Source organism: Mauremys mutica, chromosome 1 (genome assembly GCF_020497125.1).
Source record: "Mauremys mutica isolate MM-2020 ecotype Southern chromosome 1, ASM2049712v1, whole genome shotgun sequence".
Taxonomy (NCBI): domain Eukaryota; kingdom Metazoa; phylum Chordata; order Testudines; family Geoemydidae; genus Mauremys; species Mauremys mutica.
In genome coordinates, this window is record NC_059072.1 from 202,436,937 (window position 1) to 202,463,802 (window position 26,866).

General features: G+C 43.1%; 1 protein-coding gene across 1 annotated transcript in view; it reads right to left on the reverse strand.

The window, feature by feature from the left end:
- Nucleotides 1-23,347, reverse strand: part of HLCS (holocarboxylase synthetase) — a 218,871-nt gene extending 195,524 nt beyond the window's left edge. Inside the window, exons 1-4 of the mRNA XM_045002444.1 lie at nt 23,090-23,347; nt 11,670-11,822; nt 6,015-6,177; nt 2,044-3,005 (exon numbers count right to left, since the gene is read on the reverse strand). Coding sequence (XP_044858379.1) covers nt 2,044-3,005; nt 6,015-6,177; nt 11,670-11,822; nt 23,090-23,347 — 1,536 coding nt within the window. The remainder of the gene's footprint in view (nt 1-2,043; nt 3,006-6,014; nt 6,178-11,669; nt 11,823-23,089) is intronic.
- Nucleotides 23,348-26,866: the final 3,519 nt, after the last annotated feature.

The following is a 26,866-nucleotide window of genomic DNA, read 5'->3' on the forward strand; positions in this document are numbered from 1 at the left end:
TGGACCACGTCCTCGTTCCTCCCCCCAGCTGTTTGCCACGGGTAGGAGGCGGGGAGGAACAGGGGAAAGGCGCTGATCTGCATGGTCCGCCGGTGAGTGGGAGGCACTGGGGGGGGCATAGGAGAGCTGATAGGGGGCTGCCAGCCTGTTTAATACCTGTATTAAATTGCTTGTTTAAAATTGTTTAAAGTTTATATAATGCCTTTTGTCTGGCAAAAAAATTTCCCTGGAACCTAACCCCTCCCTTATTTACATTAATTCTTATGGGGAAATTGGATTCGCTTAACATCGTTTTGCTTAAAATCGCATTTTTCAGGAACATAACTACAACGTTAAGTGAGGAGTTACTGTACTTCAAAGAGCAATAAATGAAAGCTAATCACAAAACTTTTAGTGCACGGTAGCAGGATCCACAGAGATTTAGTACGTGGCAAACTAGAGTGTTGTATATTCACATCCTGCCTTCCTGAGCACTTACTCTCCATGTGTACAAGCCCTAAGAAGCTGAAATGCAGAGTCCAACCTAGCCATCCTAAAATTATATATTGTATCTCACAGAAGTTCCAAGATGTTTAATACATTTAGTAGAATACAAAATGTACAACTGTTTTATTCTACTATATGCAAATACACTTAAATGAAAGTGGCATAAAAATTACTTGTACTGTGCTTTCATACATTTCTGCACATTTTATTTTCTCTATCTATAGTATGCATTATCCACTCTTCTATAATTCAGCCACACAAATTTATTGAATTAAAGAGGGAATGTTATGAAACTAGACCAGTGCAGAAGAGGGAAATAACTACCCTGTGACTTTGAATATTTACTGGCTGATGTCATTGTCAATACTCTTATCAATATAGCCATGAAGAGAACAACAATACGCCTTTCCAGATGCAGACTAGAACTCATGTAAAAATCATAAATGACATTCTAATCCTTTTAATCTGATTTCTGAAGCTACCCCACATTGCCCTTTTTCTCAGAAAACTCACTGCCGTATTAAATTTTATTAGAGGAGAGGGGTCAATTTAAATGCTACAGCAAAACAGGTTTTACCATGCAACTTAAAGAAATGGATAGCAACAGTGCCTAATCAATTTTCTACTTCAAGTACCCAACACATGGGTGGCAGAAATTGTTATACAAAACTATAACATTTGATCTACATAACTTGATTTTCTCAAGATGCTATAGTCTTTTGGCAGTGACACTCAAGAGTAATACTGGCAAATGTGTACAGCTTTAAAAAGGAATATTTTAATACTGGGAGATATGCAGTAAAGCTGATCATTGGATACCTAAGACACTAGAAATGCCCCAAAATGCCCTTTTCCATACATTGAGGTGGGAAAGTTACAAAAAACGACATATGGGAAGGTGACAGATTAATAACTGCTAAGGGCGAATCTGACAGCTACCGTAAACAAGAAATGCTGGGATTTGCCTTTGGCAAAGTGAGTTCAAAAGGAATGTGCCATCTGTACATCCTGTGGAGCCCTGGTGAGGGGAAAGCACCTTGGAGAAGTCCTGATGAAGTTTTCTGAAGTGAGTAATTGCAAGATGACTTATATTACCAGAAGAATAAACATCTATACATAAGTCTTGAGTCCTGAAAAGAAGTCTGTCCTATAATTAAAATAAGGGTAAAGGTTGCCCATTTCTAAGGTTTATATTCTTGTATTTCTGTTCCATTTGGTTCTCTGCATCAGAACTCAACAAGATGAGCCCAGTAAACTACATCATCTCCTCCCTCCTGCTTTTATTTTGCTACAAATGGACAAAATGTTATTTTCCGACTCTAATGACTTGAGTCCCATAATTCAGGAATCCTCTGTACAAATAACTTCAAACTAAGAAAAATTCTGCCTCAGTCCTTTGCCTAGACTATCAAATTTGAGGCAGGTATTCCTGTTTGTGGACTTTAGAGAGGCATCAAAAATGAACTTATAATTTAAGTCAGTTGAAATCTAGGAGCACACCATAATAAGCGTATTATACTATGCAATAAACAACTTAAGTCTTCTTACACACAGTACCTGACACAGAATGGCTTCTCCATGATCTCCATATGGCAGGTGAACAATAATCATATCTTTATCTGTATTATTTAAGTGACTCAACGACTTCACTGGGCTGAGATTTTCTTTAACCTCTTGCTCAAAAACACTGCCACTGGTCAGAAGGTTTAATTTAACTTCACTGTTATCTGCTTTATAGAACACTAATTCTTGGATGGTCTTCTTCAGTTCACTTTTGCTCCTTATCTGTATACTGCCAAATGTAAAAGAGGCAGAAAGCCCTAAAATCTTCCCACCTTTTGACAAGTAGGTCAGGAACTGTTTGTGATTGTCCTTCGAAATGGGTTCCTCTGTGGCAATAACCAACAACAACGAGTTATCAAGCCAGGGAGCTTTCAGAACTTGTTCCTCAACCAGCTGGTAGATGGTGTAGCTGTCTGCATCAATGCACTCCTTGAGCACTGATTTTATCTTCTCAAATTTGATTTTCATAGGGTCAGAGCCCACATAAATTAAGACATTGGGAGGCTTCCCAATGAGGTTTATCCTTCTTAGTTCTCTTGCCAGACAGCCATCAGTAACTTCTTCCATGCTAGCACTGCAATCATCAGGAAGTTCTGGAATGTTTTCTGATGAAGCATATCTGACTGACTCAATGGTGCTGTTTTCAAGTTCAAAGCATTCGTGGCAGCTGGAAAGGTGCAGGTGGTGATGTTTACCAGTACTTGTCTCCCTTTCAGATAGGCTGTTAGGGTCATCATGAGGCTCACTTCTTTTCTCCAGCCTGGATTTCTCTTCTCTCACCTCCTGGTCACCTCCTCCTGTAGAATCAGCTGACACTGATACTTGTTTAGTTGCAGCTTCAAATGGAGGAGCAGGGGTCAATTCATCCATGTGCGCACTATTAGTGCTATTCTTCTCTTCAGTAGGTGCAGCCATCCGCTCTAGCTCCTTTAGAGCAGACTCCTGTAAATGGACAGCTGAGAGATTTCAAAGGCAAAGTTAAAAGCTGTATAAAAATAGCAATGTTGAATGTCATTATCCCTAGTATGCAGTTTGGCATTAGATTTAGTTTCCTGATAAATCACTTACACCAGTTGTTCTCAACCAGAGGTACGCATACCCATGAGGGTAAACGGAGGTCTTTTAGGGAGTACATCAACTCATCTAGATATTTGACTAGTTTTACAACAGTCTACATGAAAAGCACTAAAACTCAGTACAAACTAAAATTTCATACAGACGATGTGTTTATACTGCTCTATATACTACACACGGAAATGTAAATATAATATTTATATTCCAGTTGATGTAGTTTATAACTATATGGTAAAAATGAGAAAGTAAGCAATTTTTCAGTAATAGAGTGCTGTGACACTTGTATTTTGATGTCTGATTTTGTAAGCAAATAGTTTTTAAGCGAGGTGAAACTTGGGGGTACAAAAGACAAATCAGACTCCTGAAAGAGGTACAGAAGTCTGGAAAGGTTGAGAGCCACTGACTTACATTACTAAAATATTTCCTCTTCTTAGACACTAAGACCTACTTCTCCTGAAACAAAGAGTAAGTTTATTTTGTAAATCCCTAGGAGAGTGTATCTAGCAGTTAGAGAGCACTTAAGGCTCTTAAGCAAAGTAGGCAGTCATGGGATGAGAGGAAAGGTCCTCTCATTGACCCCTAACTGGTTAAAGGATAGGAAACAAAAGGTAGGAATAAATAGTCAGTTTTCACAGTAGAGGGAAGTAAACAGCAGGGTGCCCAAGGATCTGTACTGGGAACTGTACTGTTCAACATATTCATAAATGATCTGAAAAAGGGGGTAAAAAAAATGAGGTGACAGTTTTCAGACAATACAAAATTACTCAAAATAGTTAAATCCAAAAATGACACCAAAGAGATACAAAGGGATCTGAGACATACCAGGATACAATCCAGACTAATGAGTAGCTGTGTCACCCCTGCCCTGTAACCTGTGATATCCTTTACTATGCCTTGCTGCTCACAAACAGCCTCCAGCATGTAGGCACTCCCAGCTATGTCCGCGGGTGCTGCAGCCAGCCAGCCACATCTTGGCGCTTAGCAGCCTTAAAGTTTACCACCAGGTGACCACCACACACTCCCAGTCTCAGATTTTCCCCCAGAAATGTATGTCCTGTGCTGCCCAGACCTCTCCTGGACAGGGCAAATATACTGAGTCCATTATTCCTTTAAGGGAATAACATGCACACACAACTTACCACCTCACATGGAGTTACCCAGCTATTTTAATTTGAACAAACTGGATTAGATAAAGCAATAAAACCAGTTTATTAACTACAAATAATAATGCATAAAAGTCAGAAATGATTACAAGAAAAATAAAGATAAAATGCTTACTGGTATCTACTTAAGAAACTCTCTTACTTCCAAAGCAAACTTTTTCACCACATGCTCCAGCAGATTACTGACCAAACTCTCAGGAAAGGACCTCTTCCTCAGAGTCCAACCACTGTTTGTCTCTTCAGGTGTAGCAAATGTGATGAACAGGGAGAGAGGGGAGTACCTTGGGGTGTTTGTCCCTTCTTTTTATAGTTTCAGTCCCCCTCTTGAAAAACATTTCTAGCTAAGTACCCGGAGCCAAAGAGTCTATGTGGAAGGATATTTCCTGCTGGCTTTTTCACCTGTTTGAACTTCCTTTGTCTTCCTTTCCTGCCTGATAACACGGTTTCCTGCTAAATGCAAATTAAGAAGAGCACACATTCCTATGTTTAGGAAAGACATGTTTTCTAAATTCTGTTTGGGCAGAGCAGTGGGATTTGGAACATGTGTTACCACCACCATGTAGGGAAACCTTATAACTTCCCATACCATACTGCCACACATATTTTACCAGGACAATAATGACCAGAAAATGATGAGTTCTCAAATGATACCTTAACAAGGCATACTTTGTACAAAGATAATTACAGCAGAGTGTAGGGTGTGAATACAGGAGTGTATTTTGTCACAGGATCTCACAAAACTGGATGACTGGGCAAAAAAATGACAGATGAAATTCAATGTTGATAAATGCAAAGTAATGCATGCGGGAAAACACAATGCCAATGATACATACAAAATGATGGGGTCTATATTAGTGGTTACCACTCAAGAAAGGTCTTGGAATTATAGTTTTCATAGAACTATCTACATCTGCTCAATGTGCAGGTGGCAGCCAAAAAAAACTAATGGTTAGGAACCATTAGGAAAGGGATATATAATCAGACAGAAAATATCATAATGTCTCTATAAAAGTCCCTGGTATGCCCACACCTTGATTACTGTATGCAGTTCTGGTCACACCATCTCAAAAAGATATATTAAAATTGGAAAAAATGCAGAGAAGGGCAACTCGTACACCCCGCACCCCTCCTGCACCCCAATCCTCTGCCACCTTTCTAGAGACTTATATAGTAGCATCTGGGATACTCTGGGACTTTGCAAAAATTTAAGCTTATTACGGTAATGGTGGCATTAACTTAGGGATCTGGGGCAAGAATTGGTCCTGCTAGTGAAGGCAGGGGGCTGGACTCAATGACCTTTCAAGGTCCCTTCCAGTTCTAGGAGATTGGTATATCTCCAATTATTATTATTATTATTATTAACTATCTGTTTGTTTATGAAGCAGTAATAACTGGAATAAGAAAAAAAATTACATACAGTTTCAATTAAAGACATTCAACTACTTTTTTCAGCTGTCATTCTAACAACACATTACAAATGCAAAATAAAAAACCTCAGAAACGGCAGTCTAAATACATTTTTAAAGATTCGTATATTTGGCATTAAATTTAAAATACAGCTGCCCTTTAAAATGAGACTGCCTCTGATGACAGTGAAACGATTATTCCTATGCCAAAGTAAAAGCATATATTTTTGTGTATAGATGCACTGAACTCATTAGGAGACTTAGAATAAGTGAAACACTAAGATACTTCATTAAAACTGAAGTGTTCTGTGAAGATACTTACAAACAATCTTCCGTGGCACCATTCCATTATCCATCTGCAGTCTGTCTTCCATGAATGCTATTCCAAGGTTACTGAAGTTATCCACACTTGCTTCAGCAATTAGTTTATAAGGGTCTCCAGGTTTATAGGCCAACGGTGAACAATAGTCTGACCACTTTACAACCTAAGAAGATAAACAAGAACATATTTTCCTGTTCTAAAGAGAGATCAATTAAAAAAATCCAATTCCATGAACATGCGTTACTAAACAAAGGTGATATTTCTACCCTGAGGAGTTTACAGTCTAAAAAGAGAAACAGGCAGAACCAACACAGAGAATATTAACTTAAACATAAATAATAAAGTTAGCACAATTCAAACACTGGGTGACAAACATCAGTTCAAAAAGGACTGATCTTTAAAAAAAAAAAAAAAAAAAAAAATCTGTATCCCAAGGGAGATCACTGAATATATCATTTTCAAAACCAGTTTCCTTAAAATCATGTTGTCTTTAAAAAACACAAAAAACAAAAGTAACCACTGCAATTAATTTTACCCTGGAATAATACATCCCAGATAGAGTTCCCAATTCCAACTGACATTTCTGCACATAGTGCATCCTCTGTGGCTAAGAATGTCAGTACATAAGCTCAAGTACACCCAAAACAACCTTATCAAAGAAGGGTCATGTCTTGTACAAAGTATCAGATGCTACATAATTTCCATTCAGTCTTGACAAAGGTAAACAAGAGCACTTCTAAACAGTTTTGAGAAGGAAGAAGAGTGGAACAAATACTTCTTTCCCAGAGATCAGAGCTTTGGAAATTCTGGGTAGCACACACTAAAGGATTTCCTATAGTAAGCAGCATGGAAAGCATTGTATTCTACAGATGAAGTTCTTCACTTGCTCTAACACTTAAATACACCACTGACATGCCTTTCAAATACAAAAATTACATAAAGGATTCAGGGGCAAGAAGCAAAAAGTAAGCCACTTGGATTAAATTAGTCAGCAAGTCATTTTATAAACTTTTGAAAAATCTCCCTATCAAAAGCAGAAAAAAACACACAAAAGACCCAAGATCTACATCAGTTTCAAGCCTATTTTATTCTTAAGATAAAAGCACTACAGAGAAAACATATTAAAGCCAGTAAGAGACCCTACATATATGCTAATAAGTTTACCAGAGTTCACTCCAACCCTAACATGGGCTCTGGCAGGAGCAGTCCTTCAAACCCCTACCCAATGGGTTTCCTTGTGTTTTCAAGTTCATCACTGCTTAAGCTCAGCACTAGCATAGAGTTTTAGGGGACCTCAGTAGGCCCATTCTTTCCAAACCCTTCCCTAAAGAGTGAGGCCCTCCACTGACCAGGGGTCCTGTTTGCTGGATCAGGAAGAAGGTCCTGAACCTGTTTAAAACTAAAACTAGGCAATTTATCCAAAAACACATTTTTTGTCTGTTGGTCCCTGTAGAATACAGTTTGAACTAGTATATGCAAATCTCCCCAGGGTTTGGCTTCAAAGGGCTGATAACCAGCAGAATTATATTAGCATTCCCCTCCCCTTACAAGAGTTACATAAAACTCTAAAATAACACATACGCAACTGCATTTTTAACACAATGGACTCCAAAGATATTTAACCTAATTCAATAAAGTTTATCTTAATTCCATAAAGTTTGTCTATATCACAGGATATTGTCTCTGTCACACGTCTAATACTACTACTTTATATTTTAGTGTCTTCTATCCCTGGAGGACCTCAAAGAATGTTATAAACATTATAAAATTAGCTTCAATTCTATCTCACAAAGGGCATTAGGGTGGAACCCTGACTGGAGACAGGAGCCCTGGTGTGTGGTAGCCTGCCTTAAACCACTGAGTAAGAGAAGGCATGTGCCAGATCCTGGTATTAAGGCCCAGAAGCCACTAGTTAGGAGGATGGGAAGTAAAGCGAACCCACCCATTACCGATGAGCTCACCGTCAGGAAGGAGGAGCTGCCCATAGGGGTAAAGGGAGAGCAGCATCTGAGGGGCCCAGACACACAGGCAGGAAGTAGTGAACAAGCTTCTGGGAATCTGTGCTGCTCTGAGTGAATAAGCAGAAGTTTCCTCAATGCAGTAATAATGCTCTGTAACCTTGGGGAGTCTGGAGATTTGGAATGGCAAAAGTAGTGAACCTTGGAGTTTGAATCTATTGGATGAGGTGAAGACTGTGGAGACAAGAGTTTCAGTGAGGAATCTCCCTCCCTGCAGATAGTAATATCATCTATGTTGGACTGAGGTGTGATTAGTATGGAGTCTCTCTTTCCTAGTGGGAGTTCATAAAGTTTAAACAGAACTTTGAAGTTGAGAGTTGGTTGGCATTGATGGATTTGGAGAGGAGCTCACCCTCTCCACTTTGTAGACAGCTGCAGTATCACAGCAGTGATTGCTTAGCAGCAAATGAGATGGAGTGAGCTGGGAAGGAGTCCTCTCTCCCTCTTTTTTGAAAATAGCAGGATGGCCCCAATTTGAAGACTGAGAGCTCTACTCCACCCTTCCCTCAGTTATGTGTGGTCCTGCAGTGTGTAGGCATTTGCCTTGGAGATTGTTTGAGGAACCCCATATTAACAATAAAGCCTGGTCAGCACATTTTGGCCAGGTCTTTAATGACTCCCCTCAACCAGCTTTTTTTTTTTTTTATCTAATTCTACTATAGTAGATGAAATGAGGAATCCTCTCTCTGATTTACTATTCGGGCCTTCAGCAGCAGATAGTGAAATCCAATCTTTTATTTTAGCCCAATGACAGAAAACAGCTCCAGAGGAAGATCTTCTCGCCACTGAAGTCCTTCAGCAGACTCCTGATTGGTGATTTTCAGTCTCAGCTAAATTATTGACTGTCATTAATGACACTGGAAAGATTCTGGCAGGCTGGCAGTTTAGTATAATAGTTCCTATTTTTAAAAAAAGAGAACAGAAAGAATCCTGCTTCATATAGACCTATTGATCTGTTAAATGTGGCAGGGAAAATTTATTCTAGATATTTACTATCCAAAACACGAAAATATGGGTTTTGGAGGCTTGTTTACTACATGAAGAAAAGTCCAGCTTCAGGGCTGGCAGAGTCAGAATTGATAATTGTTTTACTCTAGCCTATATTATTTATTACTATACTGTGGTTGAGGTCACTAACTTGCCACTTTCATAGATCTAAAGATGGCATTTGATTCTATTAACCAAGACAATCTTTGGGTGAAATGAAGAATGATGGTGTCACTTGGCTGTTCACTTCTCCCAAGCTCCAAAGCATGCATTGCTACGCCCAGTCTTTTCAAGGAGGTTTATTTCTTAAATACAGGTTATCAGACAAACAGAAAATAGTCTTAACTCAGTTCTTGGCCCCAGGCTTCAGGGATACCCTGCCAGGGATCTCTGGCACGCCAGCTCCTGGCAGCCTCCCAGTCCCAGATGGCTCTGCTCCCTTCCTGGAACAGAAGCCAGAGAACTGACTCCCTGAGCTCCTGGCCCATTGTTCCAAGGACCCATCACAGGAGCTAGCTCCACTCCACTGTGGCTTTCCCTCACAGGGCTCAGCCTCTCTCAGGCCTTTCTCCTTCCAGCTGCCTATTAGTAGCCCTTTATAGACCCAGGTGTACTCTAGCTCTCTTTAATTAGCTAGATTGGACTCACCAGATCCAGTCCAGGGGTTCAGTCTATTCACAGAGACCAGATACCTGTGATAGATGGGTATCGATCTAAAATTTCAGTATATTTTGGAGAATCTACATGAAGGCAACATGGCTAGGGTAAGAACTAAAGTCAAAATTGAACATATTAATATTTTCTCTGCTTCTCAGGGAGTATGTCAAGGATGCCTTCTGGCACCTCTTCTCTTCAAATGTATATATTAACGATGTGATGTATGTTTTAAAGGAAGATAATTTCTCTCCATCGCAAATAAAGGGTAGATCTATCCCAGCATTATTATATACCAATGGCAAGGCTGTTTTATTGCAAACTCTAAGAGGCCTCTACCTGTTATCTCATTTTTTTTCTTATTGTAATTCTCAAGATATGGTTCTCAATTATAAGAAGGCCAAAGTCATGATTTTGGGATGACCCCTCCACGTATTGGGTTGAAGATAGAAAACCACCTTGCAGAAAAAGTCTTTGCTCTTACTTATTTAGGAATAAAGTTTCATCATTCGGGCTGTTGGTCCCCTTATCATAAAGGCTTAAACAAAAGATCCTTAGCTCTGCTCAAGGTGTGCTTTGTTTTACACACTCATATGGTGGGAACAGAACAGTCCCAGTGCTAAGAATTTTTAATGCTAAAGTAATACCACAGATGTTTTATGGGGCCAAAGTTTGGTTCAGAGGCCAAATTTCAGCACTAGAAATTGTTTCAATAAAAGGTAGATATGGTAAAGTTCCTTCACATCTTTGTTTTTGGCCATGTAAATCTGGAGTGCTGGAAAATCTACCTCATCTTTTGGATTTTAGAATTTTCCAGCTTCTGATAGCAGGCTGGATTTTACCTATTTTTTACAAAAAATAATCTTTATCACCATCTCAAAAAGATAATGTTTTTAGTATTTTCTCAGTCCTTGGTAGTAATTTAATCGGTGGCAATTTTTATCCTTTTAGCATTGTGCTAAAGAAGAGAGAGTTTTAATTAGGTTCTGATTGACAATTTAATGTATTACATGGGAATTGCTGTTGTTTTAGATTGTGTATGTTTCTCTGTTTGTATTCATAAAAGACATGTCAGATGCAAACTAATAAAATTGACTGATTGAGCTAACTATTACCCCTATTTTACAGAAAGATAAATTGAGGGACAGATTAAGAGCCTGGTTTTGGCCTAAATTTAGCAATGACTTCAATGGGACTTCTCACAGGCTCAAAGTTTGGCAAGTGCTTAAGTATCTTAATGAAAAGGGGTCTTTAAGAGTTACCAAGCACTGCAGTTCATTTACAACAACTAGCATTGTAGCTGCTCAGCACATCTGAAAATCAAGCCCTAACTGACTTGCCCAAGATCAGGCTGGAAGTCTGTGGCAGCCCAGAAATAAAACCTCAATCTCCTGATTCCTAGTCCTGTGCTTTAATCACACCATCCTTCTTTCCTAATAGAACTGGCGGCGGGCACACAGACCAAAAGGCACCACCAATGAAGTGCAAGTGGGGCGCTACCATTCATGTTACATGGCTTCATCATACCTGGAGGGGAACAAATTTCTCCCAAAATGTAGTATTGAAGTGTTTAGCTCCCTTACAACTTTACCAGTCCACAATAACCAGATGGCCAGCTTTATCAAGCTGTTTGTTACCTACACTCTCTCTCTTCCCATTTTAAAACTATTGCTTTTACAATTACCATCCACCAGCCTATTTAAGAACATTGCTGAGAACTAACTGTCTTAGTAAAATGCCTCTGATTTTTATCCTGAAATATAACACAGTGCTGCTCCAGACATAGACACAGCAATGGTGAGCTATAAATCCAATGAATAAGGATAGGTACGATAATCTGGATGGAAGTTATATTTTGTCCCTTATCACACTATTTCTATATCCACCTATCATGTGATAAAACTTTTTTTAATTTCAAAATGTATTAAATAGTTTAAACTACTAAACACACTTTGTCAGAACTACTTTGTTTTAAAAAATGAACAGAACTACTCACCTTTTTTGAGGAGCTAGATATAGTCTGTAAATCATCTGCCTGGGCAGAAACACTTTCAGTCACAAATGCTATATGTTCTGCATCAAGTATTTTATCAGAATAAATAGAAGGAGATATGAGAAGTAGAGTCCATTTGTTTAAGTCATCCAGGGACTAAAAGAAACAGGAAACAAAGAAGCATCAATATATTTTGGAAATTGCTTTGAAGTAGCTTTATATTCCTTAATTAGCAAGTATTTTGCTTTTAAGATTTCACCAATTACAGTAATTTTCCAGTAACTTACCTATTTAAACTGCTTATATGGCTGTCTCTTTTTGTATCAACACATCTTTAAAGCCAAACTATTATTTTCCTGTTACACAGGGAGGTAATAACAAAAAGTAAGCAGGACAAGGCAAGCCAGGTAATGAAATCAAGAGATCAAGGTTGGCTAGACCATGGGAAAATAGGGACGCTTCCTTTTTAATTTATGCAGGTGTTGTTGTAGATGCAGAATCCCAGCTTTATTCAAATATATGTATATAATCATGTAGGCATATAATATAATGGTTTAATTACAATGAACTGTTTAGGTTGAAGGCTGAAATGCAAGGTGGGATTAGGTGGGACATACTGCATCATATGCTGTGGTTAGAGTGGGCAACATCGGGGGGCCTGTGTTCAAACAGAAAGCAGTCTGTTCATTCCTCAGCAATCCTGGCAGAGGCCAGATGCAAATAATGACATTTGCTGGGCATTGAACAAAAGTGGGTGTTTTTGGAGTATCTGAAAATGTAGACATGCTTGCAAAGTGTGCTATAAGTCACATTAGCAATTTGTGCGCTGTCAGTGGTTGGGGAAGACTATAGTATGGTAACAGATTGCGGGAGGTGGTAAATCAGGTCCCTCCCACAGGCCCCTAGGTACAGAAACTGGGTCTGGGGTTAAAGGTGCAGAAAGGGGGGAGTAAGCTGAAAGCGGGGGGCTGGCCAAAAGCCTCATCTCTGGTTAAGCTTGGGGTTTTAAGGGTTCTCCTTTGGAATTAACTTAACAAGACAGATAGGACATATTTAGGGGAAAGGTTTAATTCAGGGTTCAGAATCCCCTATATAGCGGAAAGAAATCATGTCATGTCCAAAAATTTGAAATCCTTAGTTGGGTTAGGTCACGTTGTACAGAAAAAGAATGCACAAGAACTGAAGGGTAGTAGACTAGCCGGGCCATTCAATCATTTACCTATAAAGAACTTGTGGGTGTCTCCCCTGAGCTTGGTCCCTAAGAAAGCCTCAGATGAGTATCGATTGATACCCTGCCATACCCACAGGGCAGCTTAGTTAATGATGCAACAGACCCAAATGGATGCTGCTAACACTCCGGAACCCTGATATCTGATGCCATTCAGTATAGTGCAGAGATTGGCGGCATCATGAACATTTAAGAACTATGAGAGAAGTTTTAATGATTTGGTGCAATTTCAGAAGAGGGTGCGCCTGTCCATGATGTGGCTGATTCCAGAGGACAAGGTGTTTCAATACACAGTGTCGTTGGCAACACAGAGACTGCCACCAACCATCTCCCAGTTGCCTACTGGTTCTTACAGTTGTCAGTAAGCCTATTGGTTACCCTGATCCTTGCAGCAGGTTTTTAGTTCGGAGGTCTATAATGGGGCAGTCACAAAGCAAAGCCCTTACAGGTGATACACATTGTTCCATCACTGTTAATAGGCTTAGGGATTTGGTGCAAATTCTCGAGCACATGTCATTGTGGACAAGAGGCGGCCTTGTTCAGGGCTGCATACCTCATAGCATATTTGGGGCTTTTAGGATCAGCGAACTAGGGGTGGGGTTACAGAGGGATACTTCAGGAAGGGCTTTGGAGTTGATGGATTGAGCCTTGAGGCTGTCAAAGACAGATCAGGGAAGTTGGGGTAAATACATTATGCTTCAAGAAGGCAGCGATGTCAGGATCTGCCCTGTGAGGGCATATATGAAATAAGACCAGTTTATTCATGGAGACACAAGCCTCCTAACAACTTATCAGTTAGTTACAATGTTCAGATCGGGGCTGATGAGGTTGGGGCTTCCAGTCCTCCATGACTTAGGTTCCCACTCATTGTGCATCAGGGCAGCAACACAGCTGGGTCTGGGGAAATTCAAGCACTTGGGCATCGGCACTCTAATGCATATAGGTTGTACATGAGACCACAGGTTGGAAATCGGGTATAATTTTCTCATGTTTCCTTTCAGACACATGCAGTCAGGCTAAGTAGATGGTGTGGATCTGCGGGCACATACGCAGATTTCCGGGTTGCCTGGAGGTTCACAGATGAGCCTCAGTGACAAAGCAATCCAGAGCTGGCTGGCAGGATGGTCATGCTTTGGGACCAGCTGATGCCCATTTTATACTCTGTGGTGGCCCACAAGCAGGCACTGGATGAACTGTGGTTCATCTTGGGGACAACAATTTGGGAATGTGCAAAGGGGTAGACTTGATGCTCAAAGCTAAGAGGGACTTGGGGATGATGGCTAGAACTTTTTCCAGGAGTCCAAATTATTTGGTCTGACATGTTGCAACACAAAGTATGATGAGGAGCCGAGGAGCCCCCAAAGGTCAACAAGGGTAGGACAGGGAAGTGGCCAAGTTTATATGTAGTCAATGGTTGGCAGTTCCTCATCCAGACATAGCCTATGGAGCACCAAAGTTATTCAGAAAGATTGGGATCCCTCTTTCCAACTGAGGAATGGAGATATGTTTGGCTGATATTAAAGAAGACACCAGTAAATGTCTGGGAACTTGACTAGGTATGGCGTGGAGGCAACCAAGCTAATTGCTGGAGCTTCCTTGTGGCAGATGTCGTGTAGGTACACCAGTGGGAATGGACATGGATCTGATAAAAATTGATAGGTAAAGGATTTAAAGGAGGTATACTTTAAAGGAGAGGGAAAAGGGGAGTTTGGGGCTCCTAAAACGGGGAGTCAAACCCCTCCCCTCCTCTTGGTGCTCTTAACCATTACATGAAGGGTTGGTAGGGTCCCATCATCAAGATGGCTGGAACCAGAATGGAACAGGAAGAGGTATGATGGTAGCCCTAAAGTATAGGGAAATCATCATGAAATTACCTGTACTGTACAATTTTATCTGCCAGGTACTCCCAGATATTTTAAGAACAAAGTTGCAGCCTAATTAAAAACACATCCAGTCTCCCCATCCTTCTTCTAGCATAGCCGGACTGGCTCTTTTATATCAACACATCTTTAAAAATAACCAAACATGATTTTCCTGATGTGTCAATACTATACTGTATCCTCTCTCCTTTCTACATCACATGATTTCAGGTTCAACAATATTTAAAAATATCCTTACTGAGGATATTACTGAGAGTATGTTTATAAATATTGTAACTACATCCAGTAGCAAGCAATGTAGAAAAATTATTTGAAAGATCAGAACACTTAAGCAAATCATCTAATATTTGTTATTATTCTACCAAAAACCGTGTTTAAAATTTATTTGTGGCTGAATTAACTTTATTTTTCAGTTGTATTTTACAGAAACTATCATTAATATTTCAAACCTACACAGCCCTTTTTTGGCACTAAACCATGCTGGAAGCAAATCAGGTCAAACAAAGTGCTGTGAATCTTCATTAATTTCACACAATAGAGTAAGTGTGCATTTCCCTGACACAGGCCTTAAGGGTGTACAATCAATCTGTATTCAAATGAAAGTATGTCAACATTTTTAATTATTTGTCTAATGAAGAATTAACTGAAGGGACTGGTAATGGGTTATATCACCAAAGCCTGCCCGCTTTACTAAAGCAAGTTAGAGTGTCAATACAACTACTCTTTAAAGTCAACAGGAATTGGCTCATAAAGCTTTTCATTATCTGAAGCACCTGGTCTGATAAAGGTCAGAAGTAATCTTGAGAAGCTGCTATTTATGACCTTATGGCACCTTGTATTAAGGAAGCTACTGATCACAGTCCAGAGCCCAGTAGACAATCAACCCCATCACTGAAAGCATCAGAGGAGTCAAAGGTAGGAGGATTGAACTACTCTCACCATAAGGTTCAGGACTATGTGGAGAACTCTGTATTGCTGCTGCCTATGATGGTTTAACTATTGGAGAGAGGACAGAGACCAATACGTCACATCACCTACACTGAAAAATCATGTGATTAGATTACAAAAAGCTCTCTCTTTAAGAGTGTTAAATAATATTTGAATCCATTCTAAAGAGTACATTTAGAAATATTCATTTGTATTGTTGTAGCCCTCAAATTTTCAATCAGGTTTGAGGGCCCCACTGTACGGACATAGGTAGAAACAGTCCCGTGTCCTGAAGATTGACAAGCTAATTAAAAGTCATAACTCTTTTGGAACTCTTAAAACTCAAAAATGGCCAGTAACTTTTCAAAACATTTTATATAAGAAAAGCACTTATCTGGAAGGCTGAGACCAAATTTCTGAACCTCTTAAAAAATTATGAATGCAAAAATGACAAGCTTATAACACAGCCTGCATGAACAATACTACAGACACAAAAGCTATCTTTAATATTTAAGTACAGAAGAGCATCTGTGTTTCCAAAAACCAAACCAAAGAGAGGACAAAAAATGACATTGTTTAAGAGAAGCTTAATGTATGGTGCAAGTAAATCCAGAGTAAACCACACAGGACTTTTGTGAATCAACAGGCATAACTCCCATCACCTCTAGTCAAGTGGAGAATATGCTTTCTTGGAACCTGAACCAACTATATAACTTTCCTTAGATTCTGTCGCCATGGTTTTTGAAAGAGAAAAACAAGCATTAAGTCATCTGTTCACAACCAAGGGAGCAGAGAAACAGACTGTTCTATGGACCAACTCAGTCAATATTTGGCAGCCTTTTCGTGGCTTACTGAAAACATTTCCTCTTTACCCATGTAATTTGAGGAAAGCTTTTCTGCCTCCTGAGAAGAGTACTTCATGCTGGAAGGGCATAATGAGTGGAGTCCTACAGGGATCGGTCCTGGGTCCAGTTCTGTTCAATATCCTCATCAATCATTTAGATAATGGCATAGAGAGTACACTTATAAAGTTTGCAGACGATACCAAGGTGGGAGGGGTTGCAAGTGCTTTGGAAGATAGGATTAATATTCAAAATGATCTGGACAAACTGGAAAAATGGTCTGAAGTAAACAGGATGAAATTCAATAAGGACAAATGCAATGTACTCCATTTGGGAAGGAACAATCAGTTGCACACATACAAAATGGGAACTGACTGCCTTGGAAAGAGTACTGCAGAAAGGGATCTGGGGGTCATAGTGGATCACAAGCTAAATATGAGTCAACAGTGTAACGCTGTTACAAAAAAAGCAAATATTCTGGGATGTATTAGCAGGAGTGTTGTAAGAAAGTCACAAGAAGTAATTCTTCCACTCTACTCCGCACTGATTAGGCCTCAACTGAAGTATTGTGTCCAGTTCTGGGCCACATTTCAGGAAAGAAGTGAACAAATTGGAGAGAGTCCAGATAAGAGCAACAAAAATGATTAAAGGTCTAAAAAACATTACCTATTAGGGAAGATTGAAAAAATTGGGCTTGTTTAGTCTAGCGAAGAGAAGACTGAGAGGGGACATGATGACAGTTTTCAAGTACGTAAAAGGTTGTTACAAGGAGGAGGGAGAAAAACTGTTCTTCTTAACCTCTGCGGATAGGACAAGAAGCAATGGGCTTAAATTGCAGCACGGGAGGTTTAGGTTGGACATTAGGAAAAACTTCCTAACTGTCAGAGCGGTTAAGCACTGGAATAAATTGCCTAGGGAGGTTGTGGAATCTCCATAATTGGGGATTTTTAAGAGCAGGTTGGACAAACATCTGTCAGGGATGGTCTAGATAATACTGAGCCCTGCCTTGAGTGCAGGGGACTGGACTAGATGACCTCTCAATGTCCCTTAACTCCGTTTTGTAGTTATGCTTGATTTTTCCTTCCTAAGCACAGCACTTTTGTGACCCAGGAACCTCTCAATGTCCCTTCCAGTTCTACGATTTTTTTACTCTACCTGATCAATAGTATGCTTCATACATGAATCCGACGAAGTGGGTATTCACCCACGAAAGCTCATGCTCCAAAACTTCTGTTAGTCTGTAAGGTGCCACAGGACTCTTTGCTGCTTTTACAGATCCAGATTAACACAGCTACCCCTCTGATACTAGATAATATTCAGTATCATAAACAGGATATATAACCACTACAAGAACTATTTTAAAGCAGACAACCATCATTGATGGCAAAAGGGACAGTTTACATTTAAAATCATTTTAATATGCAATACAGAAATAGATTTGTTTACAAATAAAATAATTTTAGAAACCCAATTTTAAAACTTTTTAAATCAGTTTTCTGTTTGCAATTCTCAGCTTGGACAGTGAATGTCAAAAATTTACTTTCAGTTTTATTTATAAATAAGTTTCACACAAGTTTCTTCATGCTGCACTATTTGCATTTCAAATAAAAGCTCTTTGTCTTCACTTTCAACACCCTTCATGACCTATCCCTCCCTCAACCTAAAATGGGGTCTGGTCCTTCACCGGGATTCCTAGGCCCTTAGACAAAACAAATAACAAAAAACTAGAAAGAAATAGATATGTTTTAAAATAACTTTTCACTGACATTCAAAAGGCTTATGGAAAACATTTCTATTAGCTTCTAAATTTATAAAAACTTGTTTCAACGAAATTTAAATATGGGCCCAAATTTAAGCCAATAGTGTTCCTTTAAGGCTCAGACAAACCCATAAAAGCAAAGAATATCAAAGGCAGACCTAAACCTTAGCTACTGTGAGGTAAGGTAATAGGCAATCTCCCATTGTTCTTGGTATATTACATTTCCTCCTTAATTAAGCTTTTTCCTTATTTTGTTGCTTTGAGTGTTCAATATCTTTCTTTGGATTAATTTTTGTAGTGTAAATTCTCTGAATTTTAAAAGTGATTTCTAATCTAACGTTGTATACGGTAATTTTATCTAATTGTAACATCAGGACATATTTAATCATGCAATTAACAAAATTTTACACAACCATTTCACCAGCCTAACCCAGCCTACTAGATAAAATTTTGTACATATAGTGCAGTGACAGATTCTGCAGAATCTAACTTTCATTTAAAAACAAAAAATATTCAAACCCTTATGCTGCAAAGATAACTCTCCAAAACTACCATTGTTTTGAATCTGCAAACTAAGGCCATGTCTACATTTACAAGCTTACAGTGACATAGCTGTACCGATACAGTGGGCCGCTATAAGGCTATGTCTACTCTGCGCACCTAACGTCTCCCGCCAACAGAGCACTGTCCACCCCAGTGCTTTTCATCAGTAAAACTTTTTTCACACCCTTGACTGAAAAATTTTACCCACAAAAGTGCAGTGTAGATACAGCCTAAGAGCGCCCATGTAGTCGTGTTATGCTGACAGGAAAGAGTCTCCTACCAACATAGTGCTGTGCCCACGAGCGCTTATGCTGGCAAAATTTACATCGCTCAGGGTGTGTTTTTTTCACACCCCTGTGTGACAAAATTTTTGCCAACAAAAGTACTCATGTAGACATGGCCTAAAACACTGTACTCCACTAAGACCGCACCAATGCTGCAGAGTGGAACAATTACTATCCATGTCTTAACATACCACACTCCTAGTAATGCACCCAACAATTATATTTGTCTTTTTCACAACTGCATCACATTGCTGAATTATAAGTCTCTTCGTGATATACTATAACCCCCAGCTCCTTTTCAACTGTACTACCATCTAGCCAGTTATATTCCGTTTTCTAGTTATGCTTGATTTTTCCTTCCTAAGCACAGCACTTTTGTGACCCAGGAACCAGTTGGTGCCAACTGGGAGAGGGCACAGAAGGTGCATAGTATTTTGCAGGGATGCCCTGGATCGGATATATGCATGATAGTTCACTGAAGGATGACATGTAGGGTCTACCAAGAGTCAGTAGCCCACTGGTCATCATAATCATTGCAAAATATATGTATAGATAATATTTAAGGAGTTACATATCTAGACTAAAAATTATACTTTTACGGCCTTGGAGTTAAGACAGGTAGGTGACCAGGTGACATTCCTCGGAAATATTCCTTTCAGGCAGCAGGCAGCAAACACCTATGTCCCAGTCCGGCTATTTGTATATTATATCCTTAATAATGTATGCCTATTTGCAGATTAAGCCAGAAGCAAATTAAGAGATTGTGAAATCAACAAAAGCAAAAGTCTACAAGAAGAAACAAAACAGTAGAGGGGGATCCTGTTTATGAATAAAGGCAAAGGATTGTTCTGGCCTATCTTGGAGTGCAAGGGATCCTTCACCTAGGAGGCAAACTGACAGTGTGCTTTCTCAAGGAGGGTCACAGCAAAGCCCAGCTGTAAAGCACTGCAAAGATTTGGGGTGAGCATTATTCTACAAGACGTAAAAGTATTTGCTTATTAAATCTAGGCTCTAGAATGCATGGTATTTTATCTGATATGTGATCATTTGTTTCCAATACTTCTACTTGCTACTAGTTGAAACTCTATGCTTTGTTAAATAAACTTATGTGTATAGTCAAATAAGTATATCTAAACACTATGTGTTAAGCAGAGCAGAGACCTGAGGTGAAAATTGTAAGCTGGGGAGTACCATTTTTTTGGAAATAGCAAATCTCTGAACATTACAAGTGACCAGTCAACAGGACACTGAAGGGAGACGCTTAGAAGGCTTCAAGGTTGAAGTGTGCCAACTGCTATCCTGCAGAGCAACAGCAGGACCTGTGAAGCATTGAGGGGAGCACTTGTGCTGGTTAGGGCCAGTGGCGTTGGGAAGCTGAACCACAGCTCAGAGAAAGCTTCCTCACACTAAAGGTAAAGCGGTAGCAAGGTGCCTCACAACCCCGAGAAGTATCAAACTTTGCACTTGTCTTTACTGAATTTCAGCTTATTGATTCAGACCAATACCCCAATTTTTCAAGATTACAGCAGAACGTCCTTTAGCTGATCTAACTGGGACCGAGGCCAGATCGAATTATCAAAAACTGAGGTAATCCAGAGAATGGGAAAGTGCGAGGCTGCAGCACCATCTAGCAGCCACAGGAGAGATCATCCGCTTCTGGACGTGTGCATGCAGGTTGTTCGGTTAATACAGAGAGGCAGATAATGGATGGTTGGATAAATGTGGTTCTACTGTATTAGAATCTTAACCCTGTGCTCTAAAGTGCTTGCAACATCCCCTTCCCGCAAGATTGGTATCATCTGCAGTTTTGTACGCATATTCTCCATTACAGTAGAACTTTAATGAAAATATTGACTAATACCAGACCCAGGATAAATCCCTGCACTAACCCACTAGATCAGGGGTGGGCAAACTACGGCCCGCAGGACCGTCCTGCCCAGCCCCCGAACTCCTGGTCCCTCCCCTGCTGTCCTCCCTCCCCCCGCAGCCTTAGCTCGCTCGCTCCGCCGCTACAATGCTCTGGACAGTGGGGCTGTGAACTCTTGGGGCAGCGCAGCTGCAGAGCCCGGCCTGACCTGGTCTCTGTGCTGTATGGGGGCAGTGGCAGAAGCAGCATGGCTCGGCTCCAGCGCCACCAGCCACCGGTGCTTCAGGCAGCGCAGTAAGGGGGCAGGGAGCGTGGGGGTTGGATAGAGGGCAGGGGAGTTCGGGGTGGTGGTCAGGGGGCGAGGGTGCGGATGTGGTCGGGGCGGGGGAACAGGAGGTTGAATGGGGGCAGGGGTCCCAGGAGGCAGTCAGGAAGGAGAGGGGGGTTAGATGGGGCAGCAGGGGCAGTCAGGGGACAGAGAGAAAGGGTGGTTGGATGGGGCAGAGGTACCAGGGGAACCATCAAGAATGAGAGGAGGGGTTGGATGGGGTGGCAGGGGTCCAGGGGCAGTCAGGAGACAGGGAGCAGGGGTGGGAGGGTGGGGCAGGGGACCCAGAGAGGCCGTCAGGGAACGGGGGGGGGGGGTTTGGATAGGGCAGGAGTCCCGGGGGGCGGAGCCACAACCCCCTCCCCTAACCAGCCCTCCATACAATTTACGAAACCGGATGCGGCCCTCAGGCCAAAAAGTTTGCCTGCCCCTGCACTAGATATATCCTCCCAGTGTGACAGCAAACTATTGATAACTACTTTGAGTACAGTTTTTCAACCAGCTGTCCACCTACTTTGTGGTAATTTCATTTAGGTCACATTTCCCTAATGTGCTTATGAGAATGTTATCTGGACTTTATTGAAAGCACATCTACACTAGGATTTTAACAGACTAGCACACAAGAAAAGTTATGTTTTAACATATGTTAATTGGTTGAAGTGACCCTTAATCTTGTGTCTGTGGTTTACCTTAACCAGTTAACAGTTTTCCTTGTCTAAACTAAAATGTTAACACATTAAATACACACAGATTAAAAACACATCTTTTCCCCTAGCATAGATATGGCCTAACATGGGCTAAACTGGTCTGGTTAAAACCCAGGCTCCCCACTAGGCTTTAAGCCAACTACAGTAATAGATGTTCGGGTGTATAGTATACACTAGTCACTAATGTGTTCTAATATTTACATCTTGATGAGGGACTGCAAGGTCTTTGAAACGGAGGCAGTCTTTAACCTTTTGTTTTTACAGCACCAAACTTATTGATGACCCATAGAGTTACACTGTTGTATGCTGCTTAGTTGTAGCCATGTCAGTCCCAGGATATTAGAAAGACAAGGTGTGTGATGTAATATCGTTTACGGGACAAACATCTGTTGGAGCGAGAGACCTGAGGAAGAGCTCAGAGTGGCTTGAAAGCTCCTCTGTCTAACCAACAGAAGTTGGTGCAATAACATATTACCTCACCCACCTTGTCTCTGGTGGAATTACAGCCGCTGCTGCCATGAGACTGATGACCTATCTTGGATATTCCCCTACGTCCTATTTCTGAGAAGCCCTGGGGCAGGGATATTATCTTTGGCTTCAGACGACGGGGAAGTTAACACGGGGCTTCCCTCCAGTCCACTGTCGGCTTGAGGTTAACTCCAGCTTTGTCCCTGACGCGACTCCCCTCCACACACAAGAAGCCCCAGCTCCAGCGAAGCTTTCAGGCAGCCAGGGGAGGGCGTGAGGCAGAGGGACTCGTACTGCAGCGGGGATGTCGCTGTTCAATTTACACTGTCTCCGTTGCTAGTCCAGTGCCCGTGCTCCGGGGCAGCGGGGCTGTTCTCCCCCGAGCTGTGCTGGCCCAAGCGGCGTTATCCCCTGGACCGGCCTCCCTGGCACGGCCAGGACAAGCCCGTCCCGCTGTTACACGGGTGACACCCCCCCCCGCTCTCCCCGAACACCCACCCCACAGGCCCGGCCCCGCCCCGCCACCCCGGGCCTGCCCTCGGGCCACCCCGCCACGGACGCCCACGCAGGAGGCCGGGCGCGGCGGGTACCTGCGGGGTCTCCTCAGTGAAGAAGACCTTGTCCCCCAGCCGGAGGCAGACGGGCTCCTCGCCCCGCCCGGGCGACCCCTGCCTGCGCCGCTGCCGCTGGGGCGGGGGGCAGCCCGCGCCGCCGCCGTTGCAGCCGCAACACCCGAAAACGAAGGCGCAGCGCGCGCGGTGCAGGCGGCGCACGGTGCGGCGGATGAGCGCGGCCCAGCCGGAACCCCAGCGCGCCCAGAGGTACAGGTAGCACAGCGTGATCAGCATGGCCCGGCCGCGGCGCCCCCCCTCCACCCTGCGGCTCGTTCCCGATTGGCTGCCCTGCCCCCTCCCACCCGCGGCAAAGAGAAAGGAGTTCGCCGGTTGGCTAATCTAACGGCGGCTCTGAGTGGCTGCCCCCAAGGAAGCGGCTCCTGATTGGTTGGTGCCTTCACGCCCGCTCCCCTTCTGCGCACAGAGCGGCAGCGAAACAACTGGTTCAGGCGCCGCTTGTGGTGCCGCTACTGCCGCCCTGCCCCGCGCCGGGCACGGTCTTGTCCAAGGCGCCAGCCACTTCCGCTCCCGCGGGGGGCGGAGAGCGAGAGCTGTTGTCCGCCCCCCACAACCTGTATGAGCTGATTTCAGCCTCAAGGTGGTTTAAGGCACATTTGAGCTGCTGTGTAAGCACAGATGTTGCTGTTCCGTTTTTGTTTCATCGCTGGAAAAAAAATATTGCAAAAAATGCAAAGTGCAAGTAGGGATCTAGCATGCGGGGGGCGGGGGAGCTTAGTAATAGACATTCATTTGGGGTCACTAGGAGAAGGCATTAAATTCCAGAGTTTCTCACACTTCATTGCACCATGATCTTCTGACAACAAAAATTACTACATGACCCCAGGTGCATGGGCGCCAACTTATATGGGCTCCTGGGGCTTTAGCCCCAGGAATATTCACAGTCAGGGGCTCTGCTCCACCAATATTTGGAGCTAGGTTTCTCCCCTGCTTGGAGCACCCCGCCCCCGCCCCTGCCTCTCACCACCCCCCCGCCGCCGCCGCCAGGGCTGGAGCTTCCCCCCCTCCACCCCGGAGCTTCCCTGCCTGAACATAAAGAGTGCGCAGCGCGCGTCTCTCTCCCTTGCTGCTGCTGCTGCCGCCGCCTAAGGGCTACAGCATAAGAGCTGTGCTAGCTGCTGTAGCACCTCAGGAGGTGAGGGGACCCTGCCGTTTTTGGCAGCCCTCCCCTCCCGCTACCTGGAGGAGACACGAAGGGGACTTCCGGCCAGGAGACAGACATCACTCACCTTAGCCGCTGCTGGGGCTTCTGTGAGTGTTTGCCCTGCAGACAGTCTGCTCCGAGGGAGAGGAGGCTCCCCAAAGTCCTGCCTGGCTTGGTGGGGAGCAGTTCCAGAGCAGCCCCCAGGAACTCCGTGACACCCGGTACCCACCACAGGGGAGGCGAGTGGGCTTTCTGGACCTGAGAGAGTCCCTAGGAGCACGTGCAGTGACTGTGGTGCAGAGTGAGTGTGCTGTGGGGAGTGGGGTGAGGAGGGGTCCCTCCCCTGGAGCTTGTGGCTGCCGGTAACGGGGGCGGGGCGGGAGTCCTCTCTGGCCATAGCCCTGGGGCAGCCTGTCTGCATCCCAAGTTCCTTATCTCCAGCCCTGCCCCACCCCAGTCCCTGCACCCCCAGCACCCCAGCCCTGAGCACCCTCCTGCACTGTGAACCCCTCATCCCCAGCCCAACCCCAGAGCCCTCACCTGAGGGGAAAAACGTGCAACTTAAATTTGGTGGTCAGTTTGGAGTATCATTTTGTTTAGCATGATACTTGACTATTTTACACCCCTTTAAAGTATATAACTAGTCGTATACAGGTGTTACAAAGTGGGAATGTTCTTCTCTGAATACTGTGTGGGTGCCTCAGTTTCCCCTGTGCATTTCTCAAGGATCTAGATGGTGGGATAAGGGGGTGTGATTGTTGCAGAGCCCTAGAGGGACAGTGTGAGCTGTCTGCACAGAGAATGGCTGCAACCCTGACTCCTGGTAACTGATGGCCTGGGCCACTCTCCTGCAAGGTGCCAACTGAAGGTGTTGGAGAACAAAGAGATCAGGTGGCCTCCTAATGCCTGGAAAAGAGACAAAGGCCAGAGGATGGAGTGTCAGTGCCTGTGTGGACTTCTGGGAAGTGCATGGGGTGGAAGGGGATGCTGGGATGCTTTGGAACAACTCCATACAAAGCCAGTCAGGACTCTGGGGGAGCCTCCTCTCTCGGAGCGTACTGTCTCCAGGGCAAGAAGCTTACACCTTCCTGGGTCTGACCTCGGAGCATTCAGCCCTTCCACACTGTGCACTTTCCACAGTGAGTCTGCCCAGGCAGGTCCTGGGGCAGCCAGAGGTCCCTGCACCCCAACTCTGCAGTCAGATGTGACTCTCAGCCAGACTGTAAAACAGAAGGTTTATTAGATGATGGGAACACAGTTTAAACAGAGCTTGTTGGTACAGAAAACAGAACCCCTCTGTCAGGTCCATCTTGGGGGGTGGGGAGCCCAGAACCAAGTTCTGGGTCTCTCCCCATTTCCCCAGCCAGCTCCAAAATGACACTCCCTCCTCTGGCCTCTGTGTCTCTTCTGGACAAGGAGGCCACCTGATCTCTTTGTCCCCAACACCTTCAGTTGGCATCTTCCAGGGGAAACTGAGGCACCCACACAGTATTCAGAGAAAATATTAAGAACATTCCCACTTCATCACAACAGGTGCAACAAAATATAATACTGTATATTGAAGCAGGCAAGTGCTGCTTCTGACTTTCCACTTTTAATTGACCCTTGTAATCTTGTGGCGCTGACGCGTTGTAGCTTCATTTTATATCGGCTTACAGGGCGGGAGCGGGGGGGCACCACCATTTTGGGCCCCACCAAAAATTATACAAACCTGCCGCCTATGCCCAGGTGGGGGGACTGAAGCTTGAGCCCACCCAAGCCCTGCTGCTCCTTGGGAGGGGGAGGGAGAGTATAAAGCCCATGCCCAGGGAAACCAGCACTGAACAGGGCCTGTAGCCTGAGCCCCACCATCCAGGACTGAAGCCCTTGGGTTTCAGCTTTGGCCTCATCCAGTGGGGCTCAGGCATCAGCCCTGGACCCCAGCAACTTAATGCCACTACTGGCGACTCCTTTAAAACAGGGTTGTGAGCCACTTTGGGGTCCTGACCCACAGTTTGAGAACCAATGACCCATTCTAATATGACTGTTTATTTTTACTATTTAATGTATTTGACTCTGACTTAAAGCAAACAAACCCAGAAATAAATATAAACATTATTAGGAGACCAATGGGAAAAATATTCTGGGGAAAATATTCAAGTCTCCTTCCAATACAAAAGGCTACTATAGTGTTTTAAAAACAAATCCTAAAAAATTGTCTTTGTTTAGGATTTCAGCTTTACCAGAGGCCTACGCATGAGGTTCTGATTGCAGAATCTTGGTTTTAAGACCCAACCTGATTCTACAAGCAGGTCCATATGAATGGACCACTACACTTCTGTGGAACCCCACTGGCTTCAATGGAGTTCTGAGAGGATGCAGGGGTTTGTCCACATGGAGTTTATTGCAGGACTGAAATGATAGGCCCAGATCCTGTGAACACTTGTGCATATACTCAATTTTATGCTTGTAAGAAGTCCTATTCAATTCAATGGGACATGAAAGTTACAGGCATGAAGTTACCCTTGTGCAGCTGTTTGTGGGATCAAGGCCTTAGTTTGCAAGTTCTCCAGCCCAGGTGGGGGGTGACTATGTCTTTACTTGTTTTATGA